The sequence below is a fragment of the Rattus rattus genome, chromosome 11 (assembly GCF_011064425.1).
Source record: "Rattus rattus isolate New Zealand chromosome 11, Rrattus_CSIRO_v1, whole genome shotgun sequence".
NCBI lineage: Eukaryota > Metazoa > Chordata > Mammalia > Rodentia > Muridae > Rattus > Rattus rattus.
This window is the reverse complement of record NC_046164.1, coordinates 52,239,442-52,256,462: the sequence shown is the minus strand read 5'-3', so window position 1 is coordinate 52,256,462 and position 17,021 is coordinate 52,239,442. Positions and strand designations below refer to the sequence as shown.

Sequence of the window (17,021 nt, the reverse complement as noted above, 5' to 3'; positions counted from 1 at the left end):
ATGCATCCACATTTTGGTCTTCCTTCTTAAGCTTCATGTGGTCTGTGAATTGTATCTTGTGTATCCCAATCTTTTGGACTAATATCCACTTATCGGTGAGTACATACCCTGTGTGTTCTTTTGTAGCTGGGTTACCTCACTCAGGATGATATTTTCCAGTTCCATCCATTTGTCTAAGAATTTCATGAAGTCATTATTTTAAGTAGCTGAGTAGTACTCCATTGTGTAAATGTACCACATTATCTGTATCCAGTTCTCTGTTGAAGGGCATCTGGATTCTTTCCAGCTTCTGGCTATTATAAATAAGGCTGCTATGAACATAGTCCTTGTTATGTGTTGGAGCATCTTTTGAGTATATGCCCAGGAGTCCTCAGGTTAAGTCTATTTTCAATTTTCTGAGGAACTGCCAGACTGATTTCCAGAGTGGTTGTACCAGCTTGCAATCCCACCAACAATGGAGGAGTGTTCTTCTTTCTCTACATCCTCACCAGCATCTGATGTCACTAGAGTTTTTGATCTTAGCCATTCTGACTGGTGTGAGGTGGAATCTCAGGGTTGTTTTGATTTGCTTTTCCCTGATGGCTAAGGATGTTGAACATTTCTTTAGGTGCTTTTTGGCCATTCGATATTCCTCAGCTGAGAATGTTTTGTTTAGCTCTGTACTCCATTTTTTAATAGGGTTATTTGGCTCTCTGGACTCTGACTTCTTGAGTTCTTTGTGTATTTTGGATATAAGCCCTCTATCAGATGTAGGATTGGTAAAGATCTTTTCCTAATCTGTTGGTTGCCATTTTGTCCTAACAACAGTGTCCTTTGCCTTACAAAAGCATTGCAGTTTTATGAGATCCCATTTGTCGATTCTTGATCTTAGAGCATAAGCCATTGGTGTTCTGTTCAGGAAAATTTCCCCTGTGCTTATGTGTTCAAGGTTCTTCCCCACTTTTTCTTCTATTAGTTTGAGTGTATCTGGTTTTATGTGAAGGCCTTTGAACCACTTGGACTTAAGCTTTGTACAAGGATATTAAGAATCGGTCGATTTGAATTCTTTACATGCTAACCTCCAGTTGAACCAGTACCATTTGTTGAAAATGCTGTCCTTTTTTCTATAGGATGGTTTTAGCTCCTTTGACAAAGATCAAGTGACCATAGCTGTGTGGATTTATTTCTGGGTCTTCAATTCTATTCCATTGATCCATCTGCCTGTCTCTCTGTACCAATACCATGCAGTTTTTGTTTCTGTTTTTTAATTACAATTGCTCTGTAATACAGCTTGAGGGATGGTGATTACTCCAGAAGATCTTTTATTGTTGAGAATAGTTTTTGATATCCTGAGGGGTTTTCCAAATGAATTTGCAAATTGCTCTTTCTAACTCTATGAAGAATTGAGTTGGAATTTTGATGGGGATTGCATTGAATCTGTAGATTGCTTTCAGCAAAACAGCCATTTTTACAATATTAATCCTGCCAATCCATGAGCATGGGAGATCTTTCCATCTTCTGAGATCTTCCTCAATTTCTTTCTTCAGAGACTTGAAGTTCTTGTCATACAGATCTTTCACTTAGTTAGAGTCACACCGAGGTATTTTATATTATTTGTGACTATTGTGAAGGGTGTCATTGCCCTAATATCTTTCTCAGCCTGTTTATCCTTTGAGTAGAGGAAGGCTATTGATTTCTTTGACTTAATTTTATACCCAGCCACTTTGCTGAAGGTGTTTATCAGGTTTAGTAGTTCTCTGGTGGAACTTTTGGGATCACTTAAATATACTATCATATCATCTGCAAATACTGATATTTTGACTTCTCGTTCCAATCTGTATCCCTTTGATCTCTTTTTTTTGTCTGATTGCTCTGGCTAGAACTTCAAGAACTATCTTGAATAAGTAGGGAGAGAGTGGGCAGCCTTTTTTAGTCCCTGGTTTTAGTAGCTGCTGAATCTTTATAATGTTACTTGTATATATATGATTTTAGGGCTGACCACTTGGGGTTGGGTAATCAATTGGGGTCTCTTCATTGGAGAAGTCTGTTTTTCTTGCTCTCAGCCCTCTTTAGATTCCTGCATTTCTTTGTCTAGTATTAGGGCCTCATGAGTTCTTCCAGGTCCATGTTACTCTGTTAATGCCATCCTTGTTTAAATATTCGTTAGGTAGCCATGGCATTAAGATGTGGAAGTATAGCTTCCTTGAACTTTAGGGGAGAGACCTAATCTCATATCTTATTCCCTGTTCTTTTGACTCTTAAAGTCTTTCTGCCCATCTTCTACAATGAGCACTAGGTGCAGGTGCTGTGTTGAAGATATAGGGCTGGGCCCCACACTATCACATATCCTCTGATTTTTGATTGGTTGTGGTTTTCTGTAATGGTCTCCAGCTGTTGCAAAGAGATGTTTCTTGGATGAGAGATAAGAGCTATACTTATCTTTGGATATAAACACAAATATTTGGCATATAGTTAAAGGTTTTGCTAGTCTAGTAAAGTGTCAGTTGTAACAATTTCCTTCAACATCCATGACCTCACTGCCCTGAGTAGTTGACTAAGTTTCCAGTACTAGGCATGATTTCCTTCTTGTTGAGTGGGTTGTAAGTCCAATTAGAGAGCTGTTGGTTACGACCAAGATATTCACGCCACTGTGGTACTCTGAGGGCTATTGTGCTGTACTGGTTGTTGTAGTTTGCAGGCACTATAGCTTACATGGAGCTATTTGTTGCTTCCCTTCCTTTTAAGCTTACATGGCACCTTCTGGTTTACTGAAATCTAAGGAGAAGGAGTTCAGGTTAGATCACCTTGGATCTTCTAAGACCTATGTCTGAAGTACGTGGTATCTTCAGCAGTAGGGACTTAACCTTCAACCTTTGAGAGTTAACCAGGGGCAAAAGCAATAGTTTACAATTTTGGAGAGTATCTTGGACTACTGTGACCACATCTGGAGAGTGAGCTTCTCATGCACTGTGTTAGGTTTTTTGTTAGATAGTCTATGGCTCATTGTCAGTTCAGGTGGGAAAATATCACTTAACTATATATGTATACATATAAACTTTTATGAGACTTCAGTAAATAGATAATATTCCTTATGACTTTTTTCAAATACCTTTTTATTTTACCCTCTCCATTTCCTCTCTTTCTCTTTTGACATCCTTCCCCCTCCTCTCTAAATATCTCCAAAACCTTTCCCATTTTCCTCTTCAAACCACTTGTACCCTGATTTTCCCTTCTCTACTGCTCCTCCCCTGGTCCCTTTTTACTTTCCTGGTTTCAGGTACTCTAGGTTATATCTTCACATCTAAAGGAGCCACGGGTAACAGAGAACATATAACACTTGTTTTTCTGGTTCTAGTTTACCCTACTCAATAATGGCCTTTTCTTGTTCCTACCTACCTGTAGAATTCGTGATTTTGATTTCTTTACAGCTGCATAGCATCCCATCATATGTATATCCATCACATGAAGAACATTTAGGGATTTTCCACTTCCTAGCCATTGTGAGTAGAACATCAATGAATATGGAATATGGCTGAACAACTATCTGTGGAGTAAGATGTCTGCTCCGTTAAGCATGTGCCAAGGAGTGGCATAGTCGCACCTTGTGATAGATTTAGTTTATCTTTTTTGAGAATTCTCCACACTGTGGCTGGGGGTATTTGGACCCATTTTCATTCTTACCAATTATGAATGAGGGTTCCCTTTTCTCAACATCTTCCCATGCACTTTGTATCAACTGTTTTGTTGATCTTCACCCTTTTGATTGGGGTAAGGAGAACTCAAGGTTGTTTTGATTTGCATTTCCCTAATTGCTAGGCACAGCGGATGGTTTTTGAGAAATTTGTTATTTCTTATTTTATGAACTCTCTGTTCAGATTTTTTTAGTCCATGTTTCTCTCTCTCTCCATGTTTCTCTCTCTCTCTCTCTCTCTCTCTCTCTCTCTCTCTCTCTCTCTCTCTCTCCACTTTGTTTCTTAGTTCTTTATGTATTCTGGCTATTAATCGGTCAGATGTACTCCTGGCAAAGACTGTCTCTCATTCTATGGGCCTCCTCTACACTTGATTGATTGTTCCTTTAGCTGAAGCCTTTTTTTAATCTATTTTTTCTTTTATTGGATTTTTTATTGACATTTCAAATGTTATCCCCTTCCCAGTTTCCCCTCCAGAAACCCACTATCCCATCTCCCCTCCTCCTCGCTCCATGAGGGTGCTCCCCCCCCACTCACTCACTCCCTCCCACCTCCCCGCCCTGGCATTCCCCTGTACTGGGGCATCGAGCCTTCACAGGACCAAGGGCCTCTTCTCCCACTGATGTTCTGCAAGGCCATCCTCTGCTACATATGCGTCTAGAGCCATGATCCATCCCTGTGTACTCTTGAGATGATGGTTCAATCCCTGGGAGCACTGGGGGTCTGGCTGGTTGACATTGTTGTTCTTCCTATGGGGTTGCAAACCCCTTCAGCCCCTTCAGTTCTTTCTCTAACTCCTCCATTGGGGACCCTGTTCTAGCTGAAGCCTTTTATTTTTATGAGTTCCACTCATTGGACTTTATTCCTGGGCAAATGAAGTCCTTTTTTTTTTTTTTTTTTGAACACCACCATGCCCAGCAGTTTTTTGGTTTTGTTTTGTTTTGTTATTTATATGAGTTCACTGTAGCTGTCCTCAGACACACCAGAAGAGGGCATCGGATCCCATTACAGATGGTTGTGAGCCACCATGTGGTTGCTGGGAATTAAACTCAGGACCTCTGGAAGAGCAGCCAGTGCTCTTAACCTCTGAGCCATCTCTCCAGCCCGAAATCCTATTTTTAAAAATCCAATCATATGCCTGTGTCATGTAGGATACTGCCTGTGGTTTCTTCTAGTGAGTTTGATAGTCAGATCCTTGATCCATTTGGAGTTAGTTTTTGCTTCGTTTTGTTCTTTAAGGTGGTAGATAGATATCTATTTTCATTCTTCTGCAGGTAAGAAACTGATAAAGATGCTCCCTTGGTGCTGCTTGTATGGTATAGTCCTTTAAAAGTCATAGCCAATGAAATAAAGAAAAATAAATAAGAAGATAAACAAATACTGAAAGTACAAAATAAAACTTTTATTGTTATCAGATATTGTGTTTATGTGCATAGAAAATCCAAAAGTATACTCAGATCATCTGTGAGGCTGATGAATGAATTTAGTTAGTGAGGCTGATGAGTACACAATGATGAATGAATTTAGTTAGTGAGGCTGATGAGTACACAGTCACTGCAATAATAAGTTTCCTTCCTATGCTCCACAACAGAGAGGCATAAAAATTACATGTGGGATAGTGAAAAATCCTGGCTCCCAGTTGAGGAGGTTTGAAACCCCGGTGACCCTGTTTGGCCTGACTCCCAGGAAACCAGGCCGGTCACTGGCCCACAGACCTCCATATTTGTAACCTTCAGTCACGTAAAGGCAACAAGGGCAATGTGACCTACAGGTCACATAGGCTCTAGACAGGTATCCATTATAATGAGGTACCTAAAGGCCTGGAGGCTTAGCCAATAAATTTCTCTTCCTAGACACTCCTCCCTGCAAAAGGTATCTAATCTCAGGGCCACTCTGAGACTTGGAGTACGGTTTTACTCATCCATGACAATAAACGCCTTGAAACCATGGACTGCCTCCTTATATTGAGCTGCCATCTAATCGCACAAAGAAGGTCTCCTCGCTTTCCCAGCAGAGGCAGCCACTAAGCCCACCACCACAGTCAAGTGAAAGACTCTCCCTTCAGGACAAGCCAGAGCTCTCCCTCTCTACCTAAGCCCTGGGTTACACCCAGCCCTGCAGGTTCTCACTCTGTTCTCAGCTCTTCTTCGACATCCCAGCAGCGCCTGGATGCTCAAGAGCCTGAGAAACAGACAGCCTAGCTTCCTTCCTGGGGAAGCCAGCTCTGGATGTCCCATGCCTAGGACTGTGCTTCCCCACCCCTGGAGCGGTGTCCCATTGCTCCCTATAGCCTGACACCCGATGGTGTCGGGTAAGCGCAGTTAAGTGGCCCAAGCCCTGTAGCGGAGCTGACAGGGAACCACACATAGCCTACACTCTGACTTAGTGAAAAGTGTAGCATGTCACGGTTAAGATGTGCTATGGGGTGGGGTCTTCATTCCTGAAAGTCTCCGAGGGTGCATGAACAGAAGCTGGTAGAATGGAGGAAAGCAGTCTACCCTTGGATGAATTCCGTAGCTCTCTTGTGCCTCAGTTTCTCCATTTGCCAACCTCAGATGACAATATTATTCTAATGAATTGGTTGTCATGGTTATTAAAAAAGAATGAGGAGCTTCCACGTGGGAGGCTGAGGAGCAGAGGGGCTCAGGGTTAGGGCAAGCATGGCTAGGCCACCCTGCCTCAGAAAAGAGTAAGGCGGCCTGGTTGTTGTCTCCTTGTTACTTCACTCATTAAAAGATACTTGATGTAGCTCGGATGGCTCTTTGAGTTTGTATGCATACATATTCATATACATACACTATAACTTCATTCTCAGGTAACAAGAGTGGAGTCTAACCATTTGTAACTTGTGCATCTGTAATATTAGCAGTCGTTTGAACTTATCCGTGTACACCCTTACCTCCTCTGAACATCGAAACAATGATGCATGACATCAAAGCTGTGGCTATGAATACTGTATTTTCCTTTTGTCCTTTGCCTTTCATGGGCTTATTTGAAACGTTTTAGTCCTGCATTCTTACCAGTTATCTTCTCTTGCAGTTGCACCACTGTGTTTTCTGTATCATGAACCTTACAAATTGTATCAGATATTCCGTGAGATGTATGTCCGCTTTTTCTTCAGACTCCACTCCATCTCCTCTCATCCTTCTGTAAGTTCATCAGTTGGATCTATTCAGACTCTAAACTGTTCTTTCCTGAAAGAAAAAGTCTCCTATTTAAATTATGAAGCAATCCATTTTAATTTTGATATCAAATAATATGTTTCTAGAATCAAGGGAAGAGAAGAAAGTGATGTTTAAATATTTTGGGGAGTAGAGAGGAGAGCATCTCTTATTAACTAACAAGATTTTAGCTTTCCGGGTTGGGAGGCAGGGTGCCTGGATTCTCAACCTTAACAAAGATGCCTTTCCTTCTTTGTTGATGTCTCCATCTGAGGAGGGAGGGTGGTGAGGTCATCTGCTGCTGCAGGGAAGTTTACAGAGCAAGCAAGCGAAGACTGGGCGGGTTCTCTGCACATGGCTACTTTCTTGTTTTGATTGTTGCTAATTATCATTATCACTTTATCTTTTTAAATGTTATTTTACCACATATTTTTCTTACGCTTATTCAATGCCTACATTGAATATATATTTTTATTTCTTTATCATTTTTGTTTTGTTTTCTTTTCTTTTTCCCATGAGCCCTGCAGACAGCATTTACTTTTCTGTCAGCTTCCCCCTTTGGTGTTCTTTGGCCTTCCTGTGGGTAGCCTGCCTAGCTATCTGTGAGAACCTGTCCACTGGAAGGAAGGGTGGGCCTGCCAATCAGCTCCGTGAAGTCTGAGTTCTTCCTACTAAACTGAACAGCTGGTTTTTATTCTTCTATTTACAACTGTATGTTCCTGCTCTGCTTTCTTTGTCTTCAGTTTCCCCCCTGTATTGTTAGTGAAAGTTGGCAAGTAAGAAAATTCTAGAATGTCACAAATAAGCTAACAAGTCATCTTGAGATCCAAGAGAATGGGATTTTGTTATTATTTTCCATACCTATTTAAAAATAAACAGAAAGATAATGTTAATAATTTCCTTTTCTAAAATTATCAGGATCATATTCTCATAACCACATATATATCCCCCCATTCACATACAACATTCGAATGCACATCACACATGCATATGCGCACATACAAGCACACAGAAACACGTGCATACAGTCTCACATATGCATTTTATGCCTCAGAGCTTTGAAAAAACAAACGATCTGGATTCTACCCAGCATACCTTCCAGCCCTGCCCCTCCCTTCATTCACTGGGGGGACTGGCAGAAGCTCACCTCCTTTTCAGACTCACAGCCAGACTGAACTATTGAAAACCAGGACAGTCTAGAAACTCTAAACCCAGGGCCACCAAGCCTCAGAAAAACTTTATTCAGAGTTGCTAAGGAATAAACACACTTGAAAAAAAATACTTGCTTAAATTGTTTATTTCTATTTATAAATAATACTTCTTTTTAAAAAGTAGATTTAGGAAACAAACAAAACTCGTATTCTGAGTAATGAGATATTTTTGTTTGATAACTTCTTGATGTGATCCAAAGAAGTGAGGAAAGCAGGAAATTGTTTTCCCAAAGGGTGAGACTGGAGGCAAAGAGACACACGTGGGGACAGACAGGGATGGCAAAGGCACCAGGAAATGCCTGGGACCTGGAACACATCCAGAAAAAACGAAATTTGCTAGACCAACGTGGCCATATGTGGTTCACAAAATGGCAGGTTTTTTGTAAAGGATGTTTATGTTTATCTTGGTTTCTTTGGCTATTCAGGGAGAAGGTGGGGCTCCTCTAGGGAGCCTTTTGTGCTTAAAGGGAGACTGCTGAGCATGCCAACAAGTGTGTATTAATGACACTGTAAAGTTTACCTTTCAGTCAGTGTCAGTGATCCACTGGTGTCTTCTCTCTTTACTCATTACATGCATTTTCTTTTTGAATGATTTGTTGTCATACTTCATATTTAAAGACTAAACTATGTCTCTTCTGACTCATTATTGGATGCAGGGTATTGTGTCACTGTGTTTGCTGTTTGAAACTCTTCTTCAAACGTATCTTCCCCAACTCTTTTATCATCTGCGAGAAATCGGAGCTCAACCGTGAGTATTTTCATTGCCTTGCTGCATCTTCACAATGCTGGAAACACAGGAGCCTGCTTCCATCACTCACAGATACACTATATCCTCAAGGAAGTAAAGAAATAGTTCTCCCCTCAAAAGTGATAGTCATTAAGTACAACTCTATTGTGCCCCCCAACATACACACACAAACACAGATGAAAGGGTTCTTAGTAGAGACCTGGGAAAGTAGCTTGGTGGGAAAGCACTTGTTTTACATGTGTGAGTCTCTGGGTTCAGTTTCCAGCACTGAAAATACTTGGAATGACTAGCATCCTATTAGATAGAAGTTATATTCACAGGTATTGATTCTTATGTCACCAAATTCATGTAATTTCCATTTATAATGTACATTCCCAGTACAACCTGGAAAATATGATAATACCATTAAACCAATGTATCAGATTACAACATATGAAATATGCAAGGTTAAGGTTTGCTATTTTCACAAAAGGGAAGCTGAACAAACACCTCCCAACCTCCCAGCAGCTGTCCTGTTTTCTCCTTACAGAACTTTGGATTTGCTTCACTGATCTCAGTATGATCCTGAGATGATGTATAGATGAATGTATAGATTATCCCTGACCTTAGTAAGTGGTTCTGCCTTCTTTTAAATCTTATCTCAATTAGCGTTTTGTTTCCTCTCTAAGCAGCACCCCTCCCAACACACACACACACACACACACACACACACACACACACACAGAGACACACACACACACACACACCACACACACACGGAGTAGGGAGGTGAAAGAGGGGAAGGAGAAGAGGGAGTGAGGGAGATGGAGGGGTGCACATGCACACACACACAGATAAGAAGACAGTTTGTAGCAGTCAGTTCTCTCGCTGGCGCTGGTCCTGGGATAAGACCCAGTTCATTAGTCATGACAATGCCCGCCCTGCCCCTTTTCGTTGATTATTCTGCTTAGAGATTTATTAACTTTAGCCATCTTTGAAAGAATGGGTTTCACATTCTGTTGAGTTTTCTCTTGTTTTACAGGGTCAATTACATTGACTTATGCTCTTTTATTCTTTTTCTCTTTATACTTTGTGTTTATTCTGCTCTTATTTAAGATACCGCTATCTTTTTTGATATATAAGTATTGTTACAGATTTCTCTCAAAAGTCAGTTTTACTTCCACTCAATAAAGTTTTATGTGTTATTATCTCATATCAGTAAATTTAAAATGTTTAATTTCTTTTATGACTTCCTATTTGACCATCTATTATATTAAAAATGTTATGTTCATGGAGAAATTGAACTTGTGCTCCATTAGAAGCTTCCTTCCTACTGATTAGCATGCATATTGCTGGAAGGTACTAAGCACAAATGATTAATAGTCTTGCCAGCTACAACCCTGAGAGCCACAATAGCAGCCCACCTGCAAGACATACCCACTGGTACAGTAGCGGCACAAGTGTTATGGGTGTAAGTCACCACTGTTTGATTGGGCTTATGGCCTACTTAATGACATTCAATCCATACCTGAAGTTGCACACAAGCTCAAGAAGCAGAGACTAAGTGGGTAATGGTCCCTAGAGGAAACTGAGATTCAATTAAATGAACATAGCGACTAAATGCCTCCCAAGGATATAACCCATATCTCCATAAATGAGTGCATCCCTTGTCTCTCACCAAAGACGCTGCTTCACAGTAAGTGGATGGCAGATAACACAGGGATCCACAGCTGAACTGTGTGAGAGGAGAGGCCTTGAAGCACTCAGGCCTAACGGGATGTCATCATCACCCCCTCCGCTCAAGGGGCAAAAGGAGGTGGAAAGATGCGGAAGAGCTGGAATTGGGCATGACTCCTAGGAACCTGTGTCCTTTAGATACTACACATAAGGCTCCCTGTGATAGCATGCACAAAAGAAGGGGAAAATGAGCACAAAGTCCCACCTCTAACCAAGAGGCTGTTTGCAACTGATTCCTGCTGAGAGAGAGAAAAATCAGTGTTCCCCAGTGGAACAACACTGAGCATATCAACCATACCCAGGGCAGGCGTCGTGCCTGGAGTAGTTGACAAACGGACCAGACTCGCTTTAGTTTCTTTGGGTCTGTGAATTATAACATTGGTATTCTGTACTATTTACCTAATACCCACTTATCGGTGAGTACATACATATGTGCTCTTTTGTGACTGGGTTACCTTACTCGGGATGATACTTGCTAGCTCCATTCATTTCCTGCTAAAATTCATGATGTCCTTGTTTTGAATAGCTGAGTAGTAATGCATTGTGTATACGAACCACATTTTCTCTATCCATTTTCAGTTGAGGGTGATCTGGGTTGTTTCTAGTTTCTGGCTATTATGAATAAAGCTGCTATGACTATAATTAAGCAAATGTCTCGTGGTATGATGGAGCATCTTTTGGTTATATGCCCAGGAGTGTATAGCTGGGTCTTCAGTTAAAATTATTCCCAGCTTTCTGGGAAACAACCAAATTGATTTCCAGAATGGTTGTACCAGTTTGCACTCCCATCAGCAGTGGAGGAGTGTTCCTCTTTCTCCACATCCTCGCCAGCATCTGCTGTCACCTGAGTATTTGATCTTAGCCATTCTCACTGGTGTGAGGTGGAATCTCAGAGTTGTTTTGATTTGAATTTCCCTGATGACTAAGGATGTTGGATATTTATTTAATTGCTTCTTGACTGTATTATTTCTGATACATGCTCTCACTCATTGCCTCTTTCCTTGGCCATCTCAATCTGCCATCAGGCCTACTCAGTCCTTTGGAGGTTTCGCCATTATGTTTTATTTTTGCAAATAACTATTGTACTGTGCAATTCTACAATTTTCACTTAGACATTCCTCATATAAAACTCATGGAACTGTGTACTTGCAAGGGTAGATTTTGCTATGCTAAATCATCCCCCCAGTGAACTTTATCATGTTAAAGCCATTGCTGTGCAGTCTCTATGGGAAGAGACTCTATTCCTTCCTCAAGACACTGAGAATTTGAACAAAATGAAAATTATTGAATGTAATAATTTAGATATGTTTTTCAATATTAAAATATTTATGGCCAAATGTTTTCTTTTACTTGATTTAAAACAAATCCAAAGGCTTGATTTGTGTATACTACTGACCAATACTTGGACATACTAGAATCTAGAGCAACTCAACAAATATGACTGTGACCTTTCAGGAACAGTCGAGTGATTTTTAGATGCTCATAAACAGCACAGAAATGTGAGAGGTCTATTTGTCTCCTAGGACATTAAAGCACAGGGCTCATTTCCAGATTCTGCGGAAAACTATTACTGTAAAATAGATGACCTATAAACATGGGGTCCCATAAATCTTAGAATTTTTTGTAGCAAAGTGAATTCAGTTGAATTTGTTTTATAACCTTGTCACTAAAATGACAGGTTTGAATAAGAGTCATCTTCCAGATATCCTACTTGTTGGTTTGCTTTACTTTATCCACTCCATATAGCAGCTCGGCTGAGATGTACGGGCAAAACTTGCTGAACTGAAAAGTGTAAAAGCACTGAACGTTCTCTAAAATATCTAGAACAATCCAGATTGCCATAGCTTATCTAAAATTAAGATTATTGAGATGCAGCTCTTGGTCACATGCTGAAAAACTACAGTGTATGATTGTTTATAAATATATATAATATGTTCATACATAAGTCTTCCTCTTAATAGTTTTAGAATATTAAACTGAGGACTCACCTTCTTGCCTCTGACGTTTTACAGCTTTTAGGAAATAAGGAGCCTCAGAAGATGTACAATAATGACAGAATTGATTGGATTCTTCAAATATTGCCTTTTTTAATGAGAAAGATCTGATAATAGTATTAATCCTTCTTTCCCTTACCTACAGACTTCGGATATCATTTAAGTGGATGGTTCGAGCTTTTTCTGGATACTTAGCTACAGATCAGCTCTTGCTTTTATGGGATAGAATCCTAGGATACAACTCTCTGGAAATTCTTGCTGGTAAGAGTAAGCGTTTCTGTGTGAAGCCCCTTTCCTGTTTACCACTCACTGGTTGTCACTAGAGAAAGGTCTTCATTCACCACTTCTAGTGCATAGTGGATTGAGCAGGCTTAGAAAACACGGTCTGCACTTCTGCACTCTGGTGCACCCTTTAGCTGCCCTGTTCCTAGTCCTGGGAGGCTTACGCAGCAGACAGTGCGGTTGCCTTTTGCTGTAAACCATGAGCTTCATCACATTCTGTCCTGTGCCCCTTCTCAGAGGATGAGCCCCCTGCATATGTTCAAAGTCCGTTCTTCTGGTCTGCAATTTATCCTAGATTTCTAGGTTCCAAACCTTTTCATTTTTACTAGTAATCTCTGCCATCTACCCTGGTGCTGAAAATACTTCTTCTAGATATTATCTCCTAAAAACCAAACAAACAATTAAACCACGTCCTCCTTTGCTCAGAGAAGCCACAGAGTCATCTATTGTTGGTGCTTAAGTAGTTACTACAACAGATGTGCACCAGGGCAGTCCCACCATAACACACTAGGTACATGCTCCTCATGCGTACTGTACCCCAGCGCACAGGTGGCTCCATTGCTTGATCACTAGGATTATTAGAAAATTCCAATAACAGGATTATCTCTACAGTCACAGATGGGTTACAGGAAAGATAGCAATATTGTTTACTTCCTTCCTTTACTGTTAAAAATCACCTCTCTGGGAAATTATGGAAATAAGGCTGTTGTTGAAAAATAATGTGCCAAGAGTATTCTCTGGGCACCATATTAACATTTTCTTGAATGCCAGAAGCCCATAGTATCTGGGTGACATTTGGAAAGGTGAAATTAGAATAACTATAAAGTACCATGAGGATAAACGTTACCCCAGATGCAGTAAGACACTCATTGATTGATGCTTTAACAGCTCCCAGCATCCTTCTCTCACTTCTCTTAAAACCATACAGACTTGTTAGAGAGGAGCCACCTGCCCTCATCAGCTCAGCTGAAGACCAGTGACATCATCTAGGATGGAAGGAGTGCCAGCGAGCGCCTGGCTTTTCAGACACTTCTAACAAACTGCCCTTATCCTCTGCTATAACACTTCAGTGCTAATAACGCTTCAGACGGCTCGTGTCTTTAAAGGATAATATGGCTTGTTAACGTGTGCCCTTCTTAGGGCCTTTGAGATGGCTCAAAGTGAAGAGGCCTAGTGCCAAGTCTGACAACCTGAATTAAATACCCAAAACCCACATGGTGGAAGAGAGAACCACAAGCTGCAATCTGATTTCTGCACACATACCATGGCTTCCATACGTGCATCATGGCACTCACACCCACACACATACATATCTGCACATACACACATATGTACATATATACATACATACATTCATACATACATATATACGCAATAACATAACTTTTAAAATAAAAAGCATCCCTCTTTTCTTTTTAAAGGTGTGTGTGTGTGTGTGTGTGTGTGTGTGTGTGTGTGTGTGTGTATGTGTGTCCACAGACAGCGGAAGGGCATCAGATCTCGTGGAGCTAGAGTTGCAGGCTAGGAACTGAGCTCAGGTTATGTGAAAGAGCAGCAAGTGCTCTTAACCTCATGTTATCTCTTCAGCTCCAGACACCCCCTCCTCAAACCAAGATTGTTCCATGGTTTTCTCTACTTTCATTCTCCTTCCCTAGAACCTTCTAGTCTCCCCACAAAGCAGTCTAGATTTCTGTTACCATTTACAAGTGTCTGGATTTGATATTTCACCAAGTCCCTCTCCTTCTGGTCTACCATACACTTGCAAGAGCACACTCCCCAGCCTTTGACCTCATTCCAGACATGGTCGTGGGCGAGTGTCAAAGGAGGGAGCTCAGTGTGAGAAAATACTTTCTCAGAGAGTGATTAAGTAGAGTGAGCTCTGTGTCACCTGGAAAGTGGCAAAGCTTTACTGTGAAAGAAGCTTCAAGTTAGCAAACTTTCAAGGACCCTTCAAACTTAAAGTGTCTCTGACTTTGTTTCCTCATCACCCCCGTAGCTGTAGGGAAAAGGAAGGAAAAGTGTGCAGGCCACTAGATTAGTGTCTCTGCACAGAGGCTCTGTTAACCCAACACAGTAGTTAAAATTGAACGGACAGTGGGGCAGGGACTGATGCACTAGGTACATTCACCCACTTCCTCGAATGCTCTCAAAACTCAACAGAGAAGTCTAGAACATCTACCCTGATACTGGGCTTTGGAAGTCACATGAATCCGTAATAATAGATCATTGCACATAGAGATAGGCAGATTCCCATTGATTGTGTCACACAGTTTTGATATGTCTGTTTAAGGACCACCTTTTTTTATATCAAGTATGTTATTATAGAGTCTTTAGAAAGCTTTCCGCAAATATATCTGTCCTCAATTATGACTTACTTAGTTTAAGAAGATCTTAAAACATAAGTATCATAATATGATAAGGTTATTAAGATTAAATTAATGAGAATAGTTGTTTTAAAAAAGCCATACTAAACACAATTTCCATATTTCATATGAAGCATTGAAGCATGATTTCAGTTAATATCCCAAAGCAGAGGTCCTCTCCCCATGGCAAGCAAGCCTGTTCTGTGCAGAAGGATTAGACAGACTCAACATGAAGCAAACAGAAAGGCACTTGTGTGATGTGACATGCAGATAAATAAAGGCTATGAGCACACATTTGGATGCTGAGTTCAATCAGTGGCCTTATCTACCTCTGGACAGCTGACTCCATCTAAGGCTCTTTCCTGCTGCAGCAGAGAATTTGGACATCCTGCCAAGCTCTCACCCACCTGCTCAACTGCACACAGGAATGAAAGAGGGAATCATATTTCTTAGCTTTAAAAAATGTTTCCACTGTCCAAAACATAATTGCAGATAATGGGAAGCCATAGGAGAGTTCACCGTCTCTGTCAGGGCTGAGCCCCTACTCCTTGTCTTTGGACTCAATAGGGAAATCATGCAGAGGTCACCTGCACAGGCTTTAGAACCAGATGTAGATATCAGCTCTGCATTTCTACCTGTGTGCCTCAGTTTCTGCAGTAGCAAAATGGACTTGATGATAGTGCTTAAAGCAGAGTGCATGGGATGAGAATAAGTGCATGGTTGTTCTCACGGTAAATTATTGTTTAAACGTTTGTGTTAGCTGTGCCGTGCACCTAGGAACCAGTCTCCTGAGTCATTTGTATTGCTCCTTACCACATATTCTCCAACTGTCAGTGCTCTAAGGGTAGGGAATGCTAGCACCTCAGATCTCAGACCATGGGGAACAAAGGTAGAGTCAGAAGTCCTCTCCAGGCAATTTTACCTTCTCAGGGTCACCTGTCTCATACATGGGTCCTCTGCTCCCTGTAACTCATCACTCTGATGGAGTTTCGTGGTCGCTTCTATAGTGATCAATGGTGAGTGCTAACCTGGCCCTTCTTGTGTGTGCTTAACAGGAACAAACAGTCACAATGTTGTCTACTTAGTGTCTGTTACTAAACTTCAAACTGTACATGTTTTCAAAATTTCAACTTATTGAAACTTGTAATGTTACAAGATAACACTGTAAATATCAAGATTAGCCCCACAACAGCCTTCTCCATAGAAGTATCCATTTGTGATACTAAGAAAGTCAATAATGAATACATAAAGATATAAATATAACAAAATATTATAAAATCACTTTTTAACGCTTATATACCCAAGTTTATATCAGGATACCTCTTTCAAATATATTAAAATGAGTTTTTGAATTTTAACTTCATGTTCTCAATATTATATACTAAAATCTGGGAGATATTAGAGCATATTTCAACAGTTGTAGTGTTAGTTGTATGTGTGAAAGAAGTCATTTAAAAATAACTTTTTAAGACCAACAAATTTTTCTTTCTCCAAACTGTGGAAGTCACTCTGTGAAGGAGCCAGGCTACTCTTGAGAATAGTTGTCCCACTCTTCGTGACTCCCTAAGGCAGAGGGCAGGGCGACAGCTGCACTGCCTTGCTCCTCCGCCTTCTCACAGTGGCTGTGGGCCTGCGTGTCTGGGCTGCTGAGGAGGCCAGCCGCTGAAATAGTGTGCGTTCTTTTCCAGTGCTGGCAGCTGCCGTGTTTGCTTTCCGAGCAGTGAACCTGATGGAGGTGACATCACTGGCTGCAGCTGAAGTAAGGATAAGTTTCACTCCGATGAGATGGAAATAGTTCCTGAGAGGCCGCCAGGCCGTCACTTTAGTGTCTGGTGCATAGAACATGTACTACTTGTAGCTGAATTTTTTTAACCCTGG

At 40.9% G+C, this 17,021-nt stretch overlaps 1 protein-coding gene across 1 annotated transcript in view; it reads left to right on the top strand.

Moving 5' to 3' along the window:
* The window catches only part of Tbc1d19 (TBC1 domain family member 19), a 118,480-nt gene that overhangs the window by 98,262 nt on the left and 3,197 nt on the right, over nt 1-17,021 (top strand). The window contains exons 17-20 of the mRNA XM_032915995.1: nt 6,708-6,817; nt 8,697-8,788; nt 12,644-12,759; nt 16,832-16,902. Coding sequence (XP_032771886.1) covers nt 6,708-6,817; nt 8,697-8,788; nt 12,644-12,759; nt 16,832-16,902 — 389 coding nt within the window. The remainder of the gene's footprint in view (nt 1-6,707; nt 6,818-8,696; nt 8,789-12,643; nt 12,760-16,831; nt 16,903-17,021) is intronic.